The following is an 18,104-nucleotide window of genomic DNA, read 5'->3' on the forward strand; positions in this document are numbered from 1 at the left end:
GGAAAACAACCTGATTAAAAAATGGACAGAAGACCACAAATAAAAAATGTTGGTGAGGATATAGAGAAAAGGGAACGCTAGTAGAGTTGGTGGGAGTGTATAAAATTGGTGCAGCCAATTTATGGAAAACTGTGGCGGTTCCTCAAAAGAAGTAAAGATAGAACTACCATAGGATCCAGCAGTTCCATTCCTGGGTAAATATCCGAAGAAAATGAAAATACTAATTCGAAAAGATACATGCACCTCAGTGTTTAGAGCAGCATTACTTGCAATAGCCAAGATATGGAGGCACTCTAAGTGTCCAAGAAATGAGCAGATAAAGATGTATATATATATATAATTTTTATATATTATATATAGTTATGTATATAACTATATATAATATAAAAATGAATGCGGGGCTTCCCTGGTGGAGCAGTGGTTGAGAGTCCGCCTGCCGATGCAGGGGACATGGGTTCGTGCCCCAGTCTGGGAAGATCCTACATGCCGCGGAGCGGCTGGGCCCGTGAGCCGTGGCCACTGAGCCTGCGCATCCGGAGCCTGTGCTCTGCAACGGGAGAGGCCACAGCAGTAAGAGGCCCGCGTATCGCAAAAAAAAAAAAAAAAAAAAAAAAAAAAAAGAATGCTACTCAGCCCTAAAAAAGAATGAAATTTTGCTGTTTGCAACCACATGAATGGACCTGGAAGGTATAATGCTTAGTAAAATAAATAAGAGACAAATACTGTATGTTATCACTCATATGTAGAAACTAAAAAATAAATAGGGACTTCCCTGTGGCACAGTTGGGAATCCGCCTGCCAGTGCTGGGGACACGGGTTCGATAAATTAATTAATTTTTTAAAAATAAAATTAAATAAATGGATGAATTTCACAAAACATATTCATAGATATAGAGAACAATAGTGGTTACCAGGAGGGAGGGGCAAGTTAGGGGTAGGGGATTAAGAGGTACAAACTACTGTGTATAAAATAAGCTACAAGAATATATTGTGCAGCACAGGGAATATAGCCAACATTTTATAATAACTTTTTGTTTTTTGGCTACATTGGGTCTTTGTTGCTGCGCACGGGCTTTCTCTAGTTGCGGCGAGCAGGGGCTACCCATTGTTGCGGTGCTCGGGCTTCTCACTGCGGTGGCTTCTCTTGTTGCAGTGCCCGGGCTCTAGGTGTGCGGGCTTCAGTAGTTGTGGAGCATGGGCTCAGTAGTTGTAGCCCTCGGGCTCTAGAGCACAGGCTTAGAAGTTGTGGCGCACAGGCTTAGTTGCTCCGTGGCATGTGTGATCTTCCCCGGACCAGGGCTCAAACCTGTGTCTCCTGCATTGGCAGGAGGATTCTTAACCACTGCGCCACCAGGGAGGTCCCTGTAATAACTTTAAATGGAGTATAATCTATAAAAGTAGTGAATTACTATGTTGTATACCTGAATACTTCAATTTAATTAAACAATTTTTGTTGACAGTGTTTGGTCTTAATATTACTTACAAATTTTGGATTTTTTTTTTTTTCTGGAATAGTTTTTAGGACCTGGTACTTTTGCTTTTTAGTGCTTTTTATTCCATAATATGCACAGGCACTGACTTACATGTATGTCAAAATTTTAACATGGATTCTGTCTTTCTACCTTAAGTTTTAAGAGTCAAGAAATAGTCATATTTATTCCACATGTATTTGAGTGCCTAATACACGCAAATTTTCTGTGTTAGGCACCAAGAATTAGTAGACAAAAGAAAGTCTGTCTTCATGGTGCTAATTTGCTGGGGTGGGGGTGGGTGGTGGTGGAAGCTGGAGAGTAAACAAACATAAAGTCAATTTAAAGTAAATAGGGGCTGGAGAGTGGGGATGAGGAAGAAGTGCTATTTTAAATTATTTTAAAAGGGGTGGTCAGGGAGGGCCTCTCAGAATGAAGAAGGTTTTTAATAAAGACCTGAACAAAATGAGGAAGCAAGCTTATAGCAACAGGTATCTGCTATATGCAAAAAAAAAAAAACCCCAAAACGCTGTCATTTCTCATTCTAAAATTTTAATAACAATTTATTCCACAAATAATCTGAGAACCCATTATATGCAAGATACAGTTTTCTAAGAGCTTGCTTTTCTAAATATATTCATTTTATTTTTCTGATAGGACAAAGAAATATGTTCAGTTTCAGAATTTGCTCTTTATGATCATGTACTGACAGATGAAATTCTCTTGAAACGTGTTGTTTATGTTCAGGTAGGTGTTTTCTGAAACATCCAAGAAGCCAGCTTTTTTAAATGACTAAGGGAGTTTTCTCAAACTGCTGGTCCATGAGAATACTGTGTATTTCTATCTGGAAAATATTTATTTTTTGATTCTTTTATTCCCAGAATCCTTTAAGAGGTGTCCCTGGGCCCCCATACTTGTGACTCAGTGTCAGGGAGCCCCAAGCAGTGTGCAAAACATCAGCCTCACTCAGGCCTTCTTCCTTGGGGTTGAGAAGCAGTAGACTAAAAGGATGAGAGGTGGCTTAACCCTGCAAAACTTGTAAGGGTTATTGACTAAGACCCCCAAAACCAAAGTAGTGGGCATAGCCGCTTTCTGTGTCCCCTCTACCAAACATCTAGTTTGGTAGAGGATTGGGGGCATTAAGACCCCGAGTTGCCTGTCTGCTTGGCTACCTCCCATCCTTATAGAAGAGTGAAGGGAATTGCTCGTTTCCAGGAAGGAGAGATGACTTTGTCAAGCTTCTCACTTCTTGGTTGAAAGAGGCTGGCAGTGGGTGAAGGGAGTTACAGGTAAGGATCTCTTTGGTTATACCCCATTGAAGCCAAAACCTCTATTTAGACATCTGATATTCAAGTTGAAACTGTCAAGCCTGTTAACTGTCCATTTGCCTATAGCAAAATTCTTGAACTCTCTGCTACCAGGTCACCTAAAGCAAAAAGTAAAAGAAAGAAAAGCCTCCATGGAGTTACTTGTCTCCCTGAAAGGGTAAAAATCATTCATTTGAAGGTAATTTTTGTCTGTGAAATCATATTTACTGTTATTTCCCACTGGGTTATAAGTCCCTGAAGGACAGGGCTATCTTATCTCGAAATCTCCAGAAACCCTACTTGATGCTACTCATACCAGAAAGCAAACACTGAACTTCACCAATCTTACTCTCTTAAATATGAAAATACTTGAATCAAATTCAGTGCTCATTCTGTCGCTCTTTCTGGGTATCTAATTAGCAGCTTTTTTCCTACTGACTCTTTTTTTTTTTTCTGGCCAAGCCACACAGCATGTGGGATCTTAGTTCCCCAACCAGGGATCAAACCCGAGCCCCCCTGCAGTGGAAGCATGGAATCTTAACCACTGGACCACCAGGGAAGTCCCCCTATTGACTCTTTAGTCATAAGCTACTTTAGGTGTTCTTGAAAATAACCATAAAAAGTGTGGACATTTTCAATTTCTAGAATTCTTTTTTCAACATGCCAGAAGGATGTTCTAAATATATCCCCTTCTTTCTCACCCCCCTCTTTTTTTTAAACCGCCAGGTATCCGTTACAGCACTGATGTGAGTGTAGATGAAGTAAAAGCTCTGGCTTCTCTGATGACATATAAGTGTGCAGTGGTTGGTAAGTGGTCTCCTTTTGCTGCTACCTAATAAGAACTCTTTGGGGAAATATGTTTGCATACAAGGTTACTTTTAAGATGTTAGAGAAATATACCTCATCAGAAGTGGGGGTTTTTTGTTTTTGTTTTAGGTTGCACAGTTTGACATATCATTTTTCAATTAGTCTTAATTAAGATTTAGTCTTTTTTTTTTAATGGGGAACCTTATAGGAACTAATTGAATTTTCCTTAAGTGTAGATCTTTGTTTAAATCCCTTTCTATACTCTGTAAATAAGACCAAATCAGTAATAAGGAAAATAAATATGCCATTACATTTTAGAAATAGTAAAGCACACTGATTAAATATGCATTGTAATTTGCCTAGTCTAGTATTCTGTTCACTAGAATATTAAGGTACAACATTTTAGAAGAGATTGTGGGTTTATTTATTGAATTTTCTGAAACTAAAGCTAAAAGTATCACACTTTTATAATATTACACAGTGCTTTCTGCCTTTTTAATTCTTTTAGCCTTTATATGGAATAACTTTCAGACTTCTCTTTCAGATGTGCCATTTGGGGGTGCCAAAGCTGGTGTTAAGATCAATCCCAAGAACTATACCGTAAGTATCAAAGTGACATTAGTGCACATGGTGCATTTACAAAGGACTTGAAATGACTGGACTTCTGTGTATCCCCTATACCAGTGAGATTAATGGTTCCTATTGCTTTTATAAATTTCTTTCTTTATTTATTTTTGGCTGTGTTGGGTCTTTGTTGCTGCGTGTGGCTTTCTCTAGTTGTGGTGAGCAGGGGCTACTCTTCGTTGCGGTGCATGGGCTTCTCATTGCAGTGGCTTCTCTTGTTGCGGAGCACAGGCTCTAGGTGCACGGGCTTCAGTAGTTGTGGCTCGTGGGCTCTAGAGCACAGGCTCAGTAGTTGTGGCGCATGGTCTTAGTTGCTGTGCGGCATGTGGGATCTTCCCGGACCAGGGCTCAAACCCGTGTACCCTGCATTGGCAGGCGGATTCTTAACCACTGCGCCACCAGGGAAGTCATCCTATTGCTTTTAAAAGGAATGGAAAAACAAGCAGATAATTAACTCATTGAGTGTTTTGCCATATGAAAGGTCACCTACTTACATCAATGTCCTTTTTCATTTCCTTACTTGGTTAAAATGTAATTAATATAATTAGTATACCTTGATATTCTTAAGCATTTATATTCATGCGTGTTATATGCGACTATAATATAAATGTATTCTATATATAAATATTATCATATACTATATATAACTGTGCTCTGAGGTTTTTATGTTGGGATCCTAAGGTTCTAGTGACATATCTTAACTAGTTTGGTAAAAATTTTATTATTTATCCTATCAATTCCAAGTTAATTTAAGCTGCTAATTAACCTCTGTATTAAGTTAAATAAATTATGTGAATAAATATCTGTATACGAACAATATATATGATTTTATTTTTTAAATTTGCAATTTAAATGAAAATACACCATAAGGATTGCTCATAAGATCCTGTATTAATACAAGGAGAACAGGTTTGAGCCTTAGCGCTACTATCTGTTCCTTACGTAACCTAATTTCTGGTCTCTCAAATTTAAAATTTAATTTCCGTTTAAAATGGAAATACCTACTTTATGAATTGCTCTGAAGATTACACAAGAAGATATATGAAAATATCCTATAAGTAGAAAATAGGATGCAACTATTAGTTATCTCCACAAGTGGTTTTTCTATCAAAAATTATTTTTTCATTATTGTTTGTGTTTCACCTTTTTCCTTTCTAGGATAATGAACTGGAAAAGATCACAAGGAGGTTCACCATGGAGCTGGCAAAGAAGGGCTTTATTGGTATGTATTGCCATGTAGATTTACACAGAGTGGGAACATCTAAAAAGTAATTGTCGTAATTTAAACTCCTGCTTTTGTCTATACATGCATAGAGAGACTTGCCCTCTTACTTTGAGAAATTGGGTTCTGTGTTAAACATGGTGAACATACCTGGGCCTGTTCATGACACCTCTCTAATAGAAAAGTTCAGGTTCTCAGTATACAGTGTGGATACCAGGAGAGGTCACTTCCACCCCTTCTCCTTGTACAGACATAATAAAGGTTTTTGATCAGTGTAACAGCATTGAACAACAAGCACAATCACAATTGTGACATCCAAAAAGATTTTAGGAACTAAATAATGCCTGCATTATAAACAGTTTTTAATATGCAAAAAGCAGTTTTGCAATAGTAATCCTGTTGCGAAAGCAGTGAGAAAACTGATGCTGTTTGGAATTGGAGGCTTAAGCAGGCCTTTCCCTTCAAAGCAGTGGGCACAGGCTGGGAGTGTGGAGGCTCATGCTGATTGATACTCACTGTGACATCACTGGCTGATTTTAAGGATTCCTGGGGCTCCTAATGTTTGTTACTCGGACTAAATTTCTGAGGGTACTGATCTTCATTTCCTTGATTTTCTATCGTACTATTATCTGTGTCATATATTATTTTGTGTATGAGATGTCAATATTCTTTTCTGTAATATATAATTATTATTTAATCTTTAAATTTCAAGCAAATTGTCTATTTATTTTCTTGTCCTAGAAAGATTCTGATTTGTTTTAAAAAATAAAATCATTAATAGAATTTTGCCCCTTTAACAATAGTTAAAACTAAGAAGACTGACTAAAATAGGAAAGAAATTTCTGTTTTCCTGTCCCTCTTGTTTTCCTTCCCCAGTATTCTTCTCACTGTTGACAAGTTCCTGTGAACTTAATATATCCTTATTTTGAAATCTGCCCCTTTTAAGTAACACTAGAACTTTACTAGATTTGTCCTGTCTTTTATAATTTAAAAGGCATTTGGATTCTTGGCATGCATCCTCCCTGGCACTGCCGTGAGCTGTACTTACACAGTCATTGTACAGGGGTAGCACTAGTTAATGAGATAACTACCTCCTTCACAGAAATATCTACTAATTCTGATAGACTTCATAATTTTTTATATCATAACTTAGCTTAAACTCTTAGCTTAAATCTCAAACGTATTTAATAGTCTTGAGTGGTTTCAGACTTTATTCAGTTGTATTTATTGTCCATATATAGAGGATATCCAGCTTAATTTTCTCTATATTGACAAGAACCCTGTAATTGCAAAGGTTAAAAAGTGATTCATTGAAACACCGAAAGCTTAAATATTAGCAATTTGACTTTTTTGCTTATGTGCAAAAGCCACCATGCAGCTAAACTGACATCTGGGCCGGCCCAGAAAGCTTTGTAGCATAAGGGAATGCAGTTGGCATTCTTTCCCTCTCTAGGGCACAGAACTACTCCTGAGCAAACCTTTGGAACTGACGTCATTTCGGTTATTTTCTCACTTCCCTTTCCACAGAGTTTCAGATTATGAGTTAGACCTGAATCTGGGTCCTGGTTCTGTCACTTCGTGTGAGTTTAAGGTCAGCTTTTCAATTTCTGCAAAAAGAGTCAGCTCTGGTTTTGATAGGGCTTGCTTCGATTCTGTAGACCTGTTTGTAGAGTGTTGCCATCTTAACCTTTTTTATTTTTAATTTTGTTTTATTTTTTATACAGTAGGCTCTCATTAGTTATCTATTTTATACATAGTAGTGTATATATAGTGTATTTTATACATTAGTGTATACATGTCAATCCCAGTCTCCCAGTTCATCCCACCACCCACCCCCCCCAACAATGCCACTTTTCATCCAAGGGAAAACATTCATACCTTATTCTATTTTCCACTTTAAACTAGTCCATGAACACTGAATGCCTTTCCATTTGTTTTTGTTTTTAAACATACATTTTATTTATTTATTTATTTGGGGTTTTTTATTTATATATTTTTGGCTGTGTTGGGTCTTCATTGCTGCGCGCGGGCTTTCTCTAGTTGCGGCGAGCGGGGGCTGCTCTTGGTTTCGGTACGCGGGCTTCAGTAGTTGTGGCTTGTGTGTACAGGTCTCACACTACTTTTGTTAAGTTTATTCATAAGTATTTTATTCATTCTGATACTGTTCCAAGAGATATTAGTCTGCCGTATTCTTTTCTTAAGAAGTCTTTGATAGCAGGATAATACTAGCCTCATAGAATGAGTTGAGAAGTGGTCCTTCCTTTTTCTTTCTCTCTTCTTTTTTAGTTTGTGCAAGGGTGTTAATTCTGTTATGTGAGTTTTGATACCACCTTTGTAAACTGTGAAATTCCCTTTTCATCCACTATATCTCTATGCACCAAAATTACCCTTTTAGCTTTACCCCTACATTCATGTTCTGTGAAAGCAGTTGCTTTTTTCAGCCAATTTTTTATCTTATTTATACTGTTTCGGGATTGAGTGATGGCATTTTAACTTTCCTAAGGGTAGTTACCTGTTTTTAAAAGGATGGACTTTCACACCTGTAGGTATTTGAGAATTTACCTGTAATCCAGGAATTGCTTGTAATCTGTACATCCCTATACATTGATTTTGTATGGAGTAGAAAACTCACAAGCCTAATAATATTTTGTGATTTTTGCTTTGGGTAGGGGGAGCTATCTGACTTCAGCATATCTAGAATAATAATTGTTTTTGAAAAACAATTTATCATTATGTTTTTGATTTACAAACTACATACCTCAAACTTGCCCTTCTCCAAATAGAATTGTTATTTGAGGCAACAAGCTTATTTAACACTTGGTGTTGCTGAAAACAAGCATAAATACTTTTGTAGATACCTCTAAAGAGATGTGGGAGCAATTTGTCATTTATACCTTAGGAGAAAAGCGATATGATTAAATATACTTGTATTACCCTCCAGTTGAGGTATGTCACTGTAAAGGAATGGGAATTGTGGCCAGTGGAACAGTAGAGCCCTTTTGTCAGAGGATGAGGCTAGGATATGGCATTAACTGTTCCAAGCAGGAAAGTTGTATGGGGTGAGGGTGGATTGGGGGAAGTTAGACTTCTTGATATTTGTAAGACGCCTAAGGAAGAGAGTACCAGGACATAGAAGAGTTACAAGTTGGGTACGGAATGGGGAGCAAGAGTGTAAAAAACAAAACTTTGACCATTTCAAAGTTGTCTTACACCAATCCTGTATCGTCACATCACAACTTGCATCAAGAAGTACATATGTAGGGCCTGGGCCCCTAAAATGTAGAAGAATATTAGAATGGACCTTATTCTGTTGATTATAAGTACTAATTATAGGAAGAACTCAAGTATACCTCTTAGAAAGAACTTAATTTGGGAGACAGTAGTTTAATCATTTAAAAGTTGTGTTTTTCTTTTCATAAAGATAACGAGTTTGTATTTTACAATTAAAACAATATAGAAAGTCGTAAACAATGCTGAAGTCTAAACATAGTGAAAAAGTTTGTGCATGTCTTTCTAAACCTCTGCATACATATATACATATGGAAATATGTATAGTTATTATACATCGGTATATATAAAGAGAATTTTATATGAATGGGAACTTATACATGCTATATGAAACCTGCTTTTTTTCACCACATGTATGTTTTGGTGATGATCCCAAGTGATTTACATGGATGTACATCATTCTTTGTAATGGCTGCATAGTATTTCATTGTATAGATGACCCATTAAATAATTAGGTTGTTTTGTATTGTGTTCTTACTGTTTTGATGGGTATATTTCTATGTATTCCTGCCTTTACAGATTTGAGTGGGCACCATTTAATACATTTCCATCTGAGATCTCACTGGACATCAGCATTAGTGCTGTCATTGGCACTTGTTGCTGCCTGTGGGCTAGCTTCTTGTTATCTTCAAACTTTTTATTTGCTGATCTGAGGAACTGAAAGTCAAGGCCTAAAACTTTCTGTACAGAGTAAGCTTTGAGTAATAGGTCAAAGCAGCATTATGTCATGGGTAAAAGTATTATGGGGCTTAACATAATACTTCAGCAGTGTGTCTTTTCCCTTTTTCTACTTGGTGAGGAGGACTTACACGCCCAGTAAGCAAGTGTGTCACTGTGCTGTCTCATACACATAAACTTTCTAACCATAACAACCCTCCTTATGGTACTGTTATCTCTAAGTACAGTTTAAGGAACTGAGGTCAAGAGAGGCTAAACTGATTTGCCTATGCTTGCAACATTCAGAAATCTGTTGAGTGGCTTATCAGTTGTGCATAGCTAATTTCACATAGCAAGTGAACACCAGTGGGAGAAGTTATCATGTAACACTGTGTATCTGTAAATTTTGTAATGAAACATTTAATAAGTATTTCTATGTCTTGAATTAGTAACCTAGATGAAATCTAAAGTGTTCTAGCCGTGGTAGCTTTGTTATTATAGAGAATTGCAAGGATCTATGTGTTTGAGATGCATTTATCTTAAAAATTGGTGCAATGCCCTTTCCCTGTGCCCCCAGGTCCTGGCATTGATGTGCCTGCCCCAGACATGAGCACAGGCGAGCGGGAGATGTCCTGGATTGCTGACACCTATGCTAGCACCATAGGGCACTATGTGAGTACCCACCAAAGCTCTGAGGGCTTCATTTGCTATCTACCAGAAATAACAGTTCAAATGATGATATGTATAAGGGGAGAATTCACTGGGTTTTTCTCCTCTCCTTTAATCATATCGTGATTTTATATATTACTTCTGTCTATCTTATATCATAAATGCAGTGAACTTGGATTGAGCTTTTACTCATATGCAACCCTGTCCTGACCACTGGGATGGGCCCTCAAAGATCACCTCCCAGGGCAGGATACACTACAAGACAGTTAAAGGGAAATAAGGAAGCATTCAGTTCGGGCTTTTCCCTCAAAGGAACTAAGACACATTAAGCAGATAAGGTATGGAGATAGTGTAATAGCAGGGTGCAGAGTTTCTAAAAGCAGGCTTCCTGGAAGAGGTATTTGGTCAGGGCTGGACATTGAAAATGGATAGAATTTAAACATGGAGATTTGGAGGATAGGAGGGGAAACTGTAGAGCTCAGATTGTCTGAAGATAAGGCACATTTAGAAAGGTAGTAAGAGAATGATGAAGTAAGTGGAAGAGTAGAAAAATACTCAAGTCCCAGTGTTTTTATTTTACTTGCTAGTCAGCGGGGGAGCCTTTGATGCTGACCCTTCCTTAGGGGAGAGGGGTCGGCAGCAGTGTTAGGCTGGAGCAAAGAGATGGCCTCCACAGTGTCAGTGTCTGTCTTCACAGCCGGGAGCGATAGGGCTGGGGAGAAGCATTGGCTCATGACAGAGGTAGACTCAGCAGGACTGGGTTGCATCTGTGGGACCAAAGAAAAGGACAGGATTGAGTCAGAAAGAACCAGGAGGACTTAGAGTCTGGGGACTGAGCAGAAGTAGTGCTATTAATACAGAACACAAGAAGAACAACTAACTTCGTCCTTGAAAGGGATGGAACCTTGAAAAACACTTAAGGAGTAGGAAGAGAAAGTGAGTTGAAAAGACATTTTGTTACCCAAAAACTGGGTTCATCTCTTGGTGGGTGTCGAGCCAAAAGACACAACCAAGCCAAAGATCGGTAGAAGGATTTATCACTTGCAGCAAGTAGGGAGAACACTGGGATCTCTCCCAAAGCAGTGTCTCCCTGAACAGCAAAATTGGGGAAGTTTTAAGTTAAGGGTACCTGCATATTCATGAAGGGACTTGGGTGGTTGGCATAGTCCAAGCTTTAGTTAAGTCACTAAGATCAGAAAAGGTCAACATCATCATCCCTTAGGTTCCAGTTGATCTGAAGGTTGAGCACTTCAGGCTTATCTTTACCATTGAAACAGAACTGGGAGTCTTTACAACTGATAAATTACCTTGGCTATTGTTACTTCTCTTGCTTGATAACATTCTTTTGTTCCCTTAAGATCATTAATAATTGAGACCTGTTCAAGTCCAAGCATTGTAGACAGACTTTGATAAAAAATGGCTTAGATCACAAAATGGCTTCTCATGTCAAGAAAGCCATGCCTGGTTCTCTTCCTCCAGGGACCCCCTACCCTAACTGCTCACAATTTATTTTAAAAATATAGAGAGAGCACTTACTACACAGGAGGCTTAAAGTACAGCAAGGAGTTCAATACAATTGGGGTAAAGGCTAGAAGGAAAAGTTTTTTGTTGGTGGTGGTGGTTTTTTTTTTTTTTTTCGGTACACGGGCCTCTCACTGTTGTGGCCTCTCCCATTGCGGAGCACAGGCTCAGCGGCCATGGCTCACGGGCCCAGCCGCTCCGTGGCATATGAGATCCTCCCGGACCGGGGCACGAACCCGTGTCCCCTGCATCGGCAGGCGGACTCTCAACCACTGCGCCACCAGGGAAGCCCAGGAAGGAAACGTTTTGATGCTATGAAGAGTACTGGGGACCTGACCACGTCTCTGGAGTAGGATCAGAAAAGCCTGCTTGAGATGTAACCTTCTGGTCTGCACTCTGAAAGATGAGTACACATCAACCAGGGGAAGTGGCACTGGCCAAGGGTTGGAAGCAGAAGGAAGCACCTGGGTAAAGGTCCTGATGTGAAAAGAGGTGAACCTGAGAGGCTGAGGGAACACTATGGTGGCCAGAGTAGAGAGGGCAGGAGAGAGGCCAGCAGAGGAGAGTTGGACCAGATTCCTACCTTGTAGGTGACAGCAAGGACTTTGTTCTTTGTCCTGAAAACAGAGGGAAGCCAGTGAAGTGCTAATTGTAAGCAGGTGTGTGACACAGTAAGCTTCACTCTGTGTGCAGCAGAGAATGGGATTGTTGGGGACAGGAGACTACACAGGAGTCCAAAAGAGATGATATTGGCCTGCCATAGAGTTGGAGAGGAATGGACAGATTGAAGAGTGATTGGGGGGTGGAGGGGAGGAACAATTAGTTAGAAAAGAATGAGAAGTGCCAAGAGCTTCGCGTTGTGGATGTCCTGAGGGGGTGGTTCTGAGAAGAAAGCAATTCAGCAACTAGATTGGAATAGTGAGGCTGGAGCCAGACTGCAAGGGCGTGTTGAGAGGGAAGTAGGGCATGAAGAGTAGCCCTCACTTAAGAAAAATGGCACTAGAGAGGAGACAGCTTGAAAGGTGCCTGTTGTCTAAGAGAAAGGTTTTTGCTGTTCTTGGCATGTTGATTGGTGTGGGCCACAGATTCATCTTTTAAGGGCCCTAGTGGAAAGATCAGCCTTAGAAGAGGAGGAATATTGTTTCCTCTGAAAGGAAGGAAGGGGGCATCTAATGGAGGAATTTAGGGTTGTCTCATTTCCTGGGGGGTGATGTAGTGTGTAGTTGGGAGCACACTCAGACACCCTGGATTCTGGGAGTGGCTCCTTCACATACCAGCTCTGAGACCTGGGGCAAGTGCCTTAAGCTCTCTGTGCCTCACTTTCCTTACATGTGAAATGACCATACTAATAGCACCTAGTTCATGAGACAGTCATGAGGATTAAGTGAATGATAGTATAATTATAACTGGCCCTCAGTAAGCATAAAAAATAAATATTTATAAACACTGAACCAGGTAAATTCCACAAATCCCCTGAAATAAAACAGGAGCAGTATGAGACACTTCAAAGAAGTTTGGTTTTGACTGCCATTTCCAAAATGTTGCTCTTCCATGTCACCTTCTTATGTTAAATGAGCTCTGGTTATGGTCTTTCATTCTTTTTTAAGCAAGGCATTAGACTGAACAGTACAAAACAGTGGGCAGTACATTGTTATTCGTAGCTCTCTCCCAAAGGTGACAAAAGAAAGTTTTGTGAGGCCCTGCCAACTAAACCTTGGACTAAACACTGGTAAAAGACTGTCCTCCTTAAAGTGATAGGAAATACAAAATCAGAGCCTAAGGTAAGAAGCCGCAGTCTTTGTTTCTTATTTTCAGACGTATACCTGAACACGCAGCTTCTTTTGCCTAGCCTCGCCCAGAAGTGTGGGTGCTGGAGAGCAAGGAAGTTCTCCACCGGGGCCCAGGCTTCCAAAACAATTAGGTATGCTGGGCATCTCGCAGCCAGCCAGCCAACCGGCACCGTGCCTGACCTCTGACAGGATTGCTGTCAGCTCCAGCATTTGCATTTTCTCTGTTCGAGAGCATTTGGCACTTAACTTGGTTTGCAATTCTGTACTCATAAGCATTAACTATTCATGAAGGAAAACCGTGGGAAAACTACTAATTCCATAAATCACTTTACTAGACTGTTCTGTTGTTTTTACTTCTGTTCTTTTTGTTGGTAATGATACAGCTAATACAATTCTAAAAGTTCTTATTAAACAGTCACTTTTTAACTTACCCAGCTAGGACATACGTTGAGGGGTGGGGAATATGATATGAAGTACGGCACTTTATCTTGTTTCACGTCACATGGGCAGCAAGTTGCCTCAACAAATTTATTAAATAGTCCATACTTTAGCCACTGACTTAAAATGCTTCCTGTATGTAATACTCATTTTCTGTATACAGTAAGACTGTCTCTAGTTTCTCCTGTCCCACAGAAGACAACAGATTTGTCTATTATGCACTGTTCTGCTTGCTACAGTTTATAGTATATGCTAAACTGGTTGCTTCCAGTTTATCCCTTGGAAGGGAAGCCCTCCCAAGCCCCTTTCTTCCTTCTAATTATTCTTGTTTCTGAACCAGAATACATGCATACTGTCAATACAGAGAGTACAGGAAGGAGAAGACTTACTCTCCCACTCGGCTTCTTAGAGCTAACAGCTACTACAGGAGGTGCTCTACTGACACATGGGCATGGGCCTCTGTGTCTCACCCACGTGTACCCCTTTTTTTTAACTCCAGTAATACCATACTATATATACACAATTCTTTGTATATATACAATTGTATATATAGTATGGAATTAGAATTTCTGGATTAATGGCTTTTTATCTTGATAGGTATTCCAGTTGCCCTGCAAAGCTTAGTTATTTTTTCTTTCTTTTTTATTTCTTGAATACTTTTGTTAATCCACTCTTAGGTGAACTTGAGTTATCTTTTAAAGTTCTTTTTTAAAAGTGACACTTAATTGAATTTCTAGATTAGTTTGGCAGAAAAATATTTTTACAGTGTTGAGTCTTCCCATCCATGAACACTGTAGTGGCTCTTCCTATCTTAGGTTCTGTTCTGGTGACGTGCTCAAGTCTTATGATAACTTTTAAGACAATTCCAGGTGACATGTATACCCTTACTTAGTAGGGCTTAAGCACTTGGTGAAGGAATAATAGTTTTAAGCTGAACTCCCTCTACTTGTGTGATCCTGCTGTTTGTATTTCCTTGATGTTTAATTCCTAAAAACCCTGTTTCTCCCATCAGAAAATAGTCTACTTTATTACATATTTTCTAGGAACAGAAACTTGAAAAGGTGAGACTTACCCCTATTGATGAACGTATACCTTAAACACACACACACTCCTAATGAGCTTATTAGTTAAATGAGAATGTGTTTGCACTTTAATGCTTCTTTATGTTGGTCCTCATAGAAATTGATGTTGATATTTCATCTTTTATTTTTGCCCTTCTTTTGCAGGATATTAATGCCCATGCCTGTGTTACCGGTAAACCCATCAGTCAGGGTGGAATCCACGGACGGATCTCTGCTACTGGTCGGGGAGTTTTCCATGGGATTGAAAACTTCATCAATGAAGCTTCTTACATGAGTATTTTAGGAATGACACCAGGATTTGGAGATAAAACATTTGTTGTTCAGGTAAAAATGTTTGCTTTCTTAAAGAATAACTGATATACATATAATAATAATTTTTTTCAGTGTTTTAAGATTTGCATTTTTTAAAATTTTATTGGAGATTTGTAATGTGTTAATTTCTGCTGTACAGCAAAGTGATTCAGTTATAATATAGTTCCCTGTGCTATACAGTAGGACCTTGTTGTTTATCCATCTTATAATAGTTTGCATCTGCTAATCCCAAGCTTCCACAAACCAGTTGTTGCTCTCTCCTCTGAGCCTCTGAAGCTCCCTTTCTGATCTTCCCACCAGTGATGGGGCTTCCCAGAGTGTGGGAACCTTTCCTCTTTTATAGCTGCCTTCCAGGGGCACAGGTCCCATCCCAGTTGCTTTTTTTTTTTTTTTTCCATTTTGTCCTACCTGATTATATGGGGATCTTTCTTGTCCTTTCAGGTGTTTGAGGTCTAGTGTTCAGTAGGTATTCTGTGAGAACTGTTCCATTTGTAGATGTATTTTTGATGTATTTCTGGGAAGAGGTGAGTTGCACATCCTTGTACTCCTCGATTGGAGCCCCTAGATTTGCAGTTTTTAAAATTTGATTCTTTGGATCTCTTAAGTTTTAAAATGGACATATGCAGAGTAATACATCCTTTATTTTTTGAACCTTGGTAAGATTCATGGGACTAAACCAAGTATCTCTCAGAAACATGAAACTATCATCAACTTCTTTTGTTTGATATTTAAATTGCAATTGTATCCAGAAGGGGACATCTCTTAAACTATTATGTGTATACAGAGGGTTTACACAATGATCCAAATTTCAACTTTTGTGTGGTGATTGATTAGTTTACTTAGAGGAATCAAAATTAAGTTAAATCCTACTTTAAAATAAAACCCATACCCTTCGCAATTACTGACTTATCTTTTCACGACCATAGGACATCCGGTCATCAGGAACTGAGGTCCTAGATAGCATCATTGACATCACTGCCATTTCTTTATAGGCCAGCAAGGCTGCATGTCACTGAATGTCCTCAGGACTCATTATCACAGAGGACAAAGGGTTGGGTTCCACATTCCAAAGCAAATTTATTGTTGAAGAGAGACGTTGTTTCTTTTATCAGAAGGATTTTGAGAATTACTTCTAAACCAACAGAATTGTATTGGTCAGAATATGACATTTATCGTCTATGCTAGGACTTTGATTTTTGTTTCATGTACAACTGTACTTCACAGGGATTTGGTAATGTGGGCCTGCACTCTATGAGATATTTACATCGTTTTGGTGCTAAATGTGTTGGTGTTGGTGAATCTGATGGGAGCATATGGAATCCAGATGGTATTGACCCAAAGGAACTAGAAGACTTCAAATTGGTATGTTAGTGTAATATCTGAACAGTTTGACCACCTGAATGTTGTAAAGTTGAAATAAGTATTATTGAGATCTGTTTGCATTGCTTTTTTTTAAAATTAATTTTTATCGGAGTATAGTTGATTTGCAGTGTTGTGTTAGTTTCTGCTGTACAGCAAAGTGAATCGGTTATACATATATCCATTCTTTTTTAGATTCTATTCCTATACAGGTGATAACAGAGTATTGAGTAGAGTTAGTTCCCTGTGCTATATAGTAGGTCCTTATTAGTTATTTGTTTTATATAGAGTACTGTATATGTGTCAATCCCAAGCTCCCAATTTATCCCTCCCCACCTCCCCCCACCCCGGTAACCATAAGTTTGTTTTCTACATCTGTGACTCTATTTCTGTTTTGTAAATAGGTTCATTTGTACCATTTTTAGATTCCACATATACGCAATATCATGATGTTTGTCTTTCTCTGTCTGACTTCACTCAGTATGACAATCTCTAGGTCCATCCAGGTCTCTGCAAATGGCATTATTTCATCCTTTTTAGACTGCCATATTTTAGATTCCACATATACATGATATCATGATATTTGCCTTTCTCTTTTTGACTTATTTCACTTAGTATGATAATCTCTAGTTGCATCTATGTTGCTGCAAATGGCATCATTTCATTCTTTTTTATGGCTGAGTAATTAATATTCCATTGTATATACATACCACATCTTCTTTATCCATTCATCTGTCGATGGACGCTTAGGTTGCTTCCATGTCATGGCTATTGTGAATAGTGCTGCAGTGAACATTGGGATACACGTGGCTTTTCTAATTATGGTTTTCTCCAGATATATGTCCAGTAGTGGGATTGCTGGATCATATGGTAGCTCTATTTTTAGTTTTTTAAGGAACCTCCATAGTGTTCTCCATAGTGGCTGTACCAATTTACATTCCCACCAACGGTGCAAGAGGGTGCCCTCTTCTCCACACCCTCTCCAGCATTTATTGTCTGTAGATTTCTTGATGATGGCCATTCTGACCAGTGTGAGGTGATACCTCGTTGTAGTTTTGATTTGCATTTTTCTAATTATTAGTGATGTTGAGGGTCTTTTCATGTGGCTCTTGGCCATCTGTCTGTCTTCTTTGGAGAAATGTCTATTTGGATCTTCCACCCATTTTTGCATTGGGTTGTTTGTTTTTTTGATATTGAGCTGCATGAGCTGCTTGTATATTTTGGAGATTGATCCCTTGTTGGTCGCTTCATTTACAAGTATTTTCTCCCATTCTGTGGGTTGTCTTTTCATTTTGTTTGCTTATTTTTTTTAATGTAACTCAAAGACCTCCTACTAAATGAGTCTTCATATCATAGGCACTAAACATAAACATTTAAACTCTGTTGCAACCATTAATTCTGATTTTCAATCAATTATAGCAACATGGAACAATCCTGGGCTTCCCCAAAGCAAAGATCTATGAAGGGAGCATCTTGGAGGCTGACTGTGACATATTGATCCCTGCTGCCAGTGAGAAGCAGCTGACCAAGTCCAATGCACCCAGAGTCAAAGCCAAGGT

The 18,104-nt window shown here is 38.9% G+C and overlaps 1 protein-coding gene and 1 long non-coding RNA gene across 2 annotated transcripts in view; one reads left to right on the plus strand and one right to left on the minus strand.

Moving 5' to 3' along the window:
- The window catches only part of GLUD1 (glutamate dehydrogenase 1), a 40,017-nt gene that overhangs the window by 12,632 nt on the left and 9,281 nt on the right, over window positions 1–18,104 (plus strand). The window contains exons 2-8 of the mRNA XM_027129664.1: window positions 3,503–3,583; window positions 4,128–4,183; window positions 5,366–5,429; window positions 9,952–10,046; window positions 15,019–15,198; window positions 16,411–16,548; window positions 17,965–18,102. Coding sequence (XP_026985465.1) covers window positions 3,503–3,583; window positions 4,128–4,183; window positions 5,366–5,429; window positions 9,952–10,046; window positions 15,019–15,198; window positions 16,411–16,548; window positions 17,965–18,102 — 752 coding nt within the window. The remainder of the gene's footprint in view (window positions 1–3,502; window positions 3,584–4,127; window positions 4,184–5,365; window positions 5,430–9,951; window positions 10,047–15,018; window positions 15,199–16,410; window positions 16,549–17,964; window positions 18,103–18,104) is intronic.
- LOC113632502 (uncharacterized) lies at window positions 10,599–15,035 on the minus strand. The gene is made up of 2 exons (XR_003437838.1): window positions 12,148–15,035; window positions 10,599–10,810 (listed from the first exon to the last, which is right to left on the minus strand). It is a non-coding gene; the product is annotated as an uncharacterized LOC113632502 (long non-coding RNA).

This window comes from Aethalodelphis obliquidens, unplaced genomic scaffold (assembly GCF_003676395.1).
Source record: "Aethalodelphis obliquidens isolate GAN/ISIS:26980383/991018 unplaced genomic scaffold, ASM367639v1 scaffold37, whole genome shotgun sequence".
In the NCBI taxonomy this organism is placed as follows: domain Eukaryota; kingdom Metazoa; phylum Chordata; class Mammalia; order Artiodactyla; family Delphinidae; genus Aethalodelphis; species Aethalodelphis obliquidens.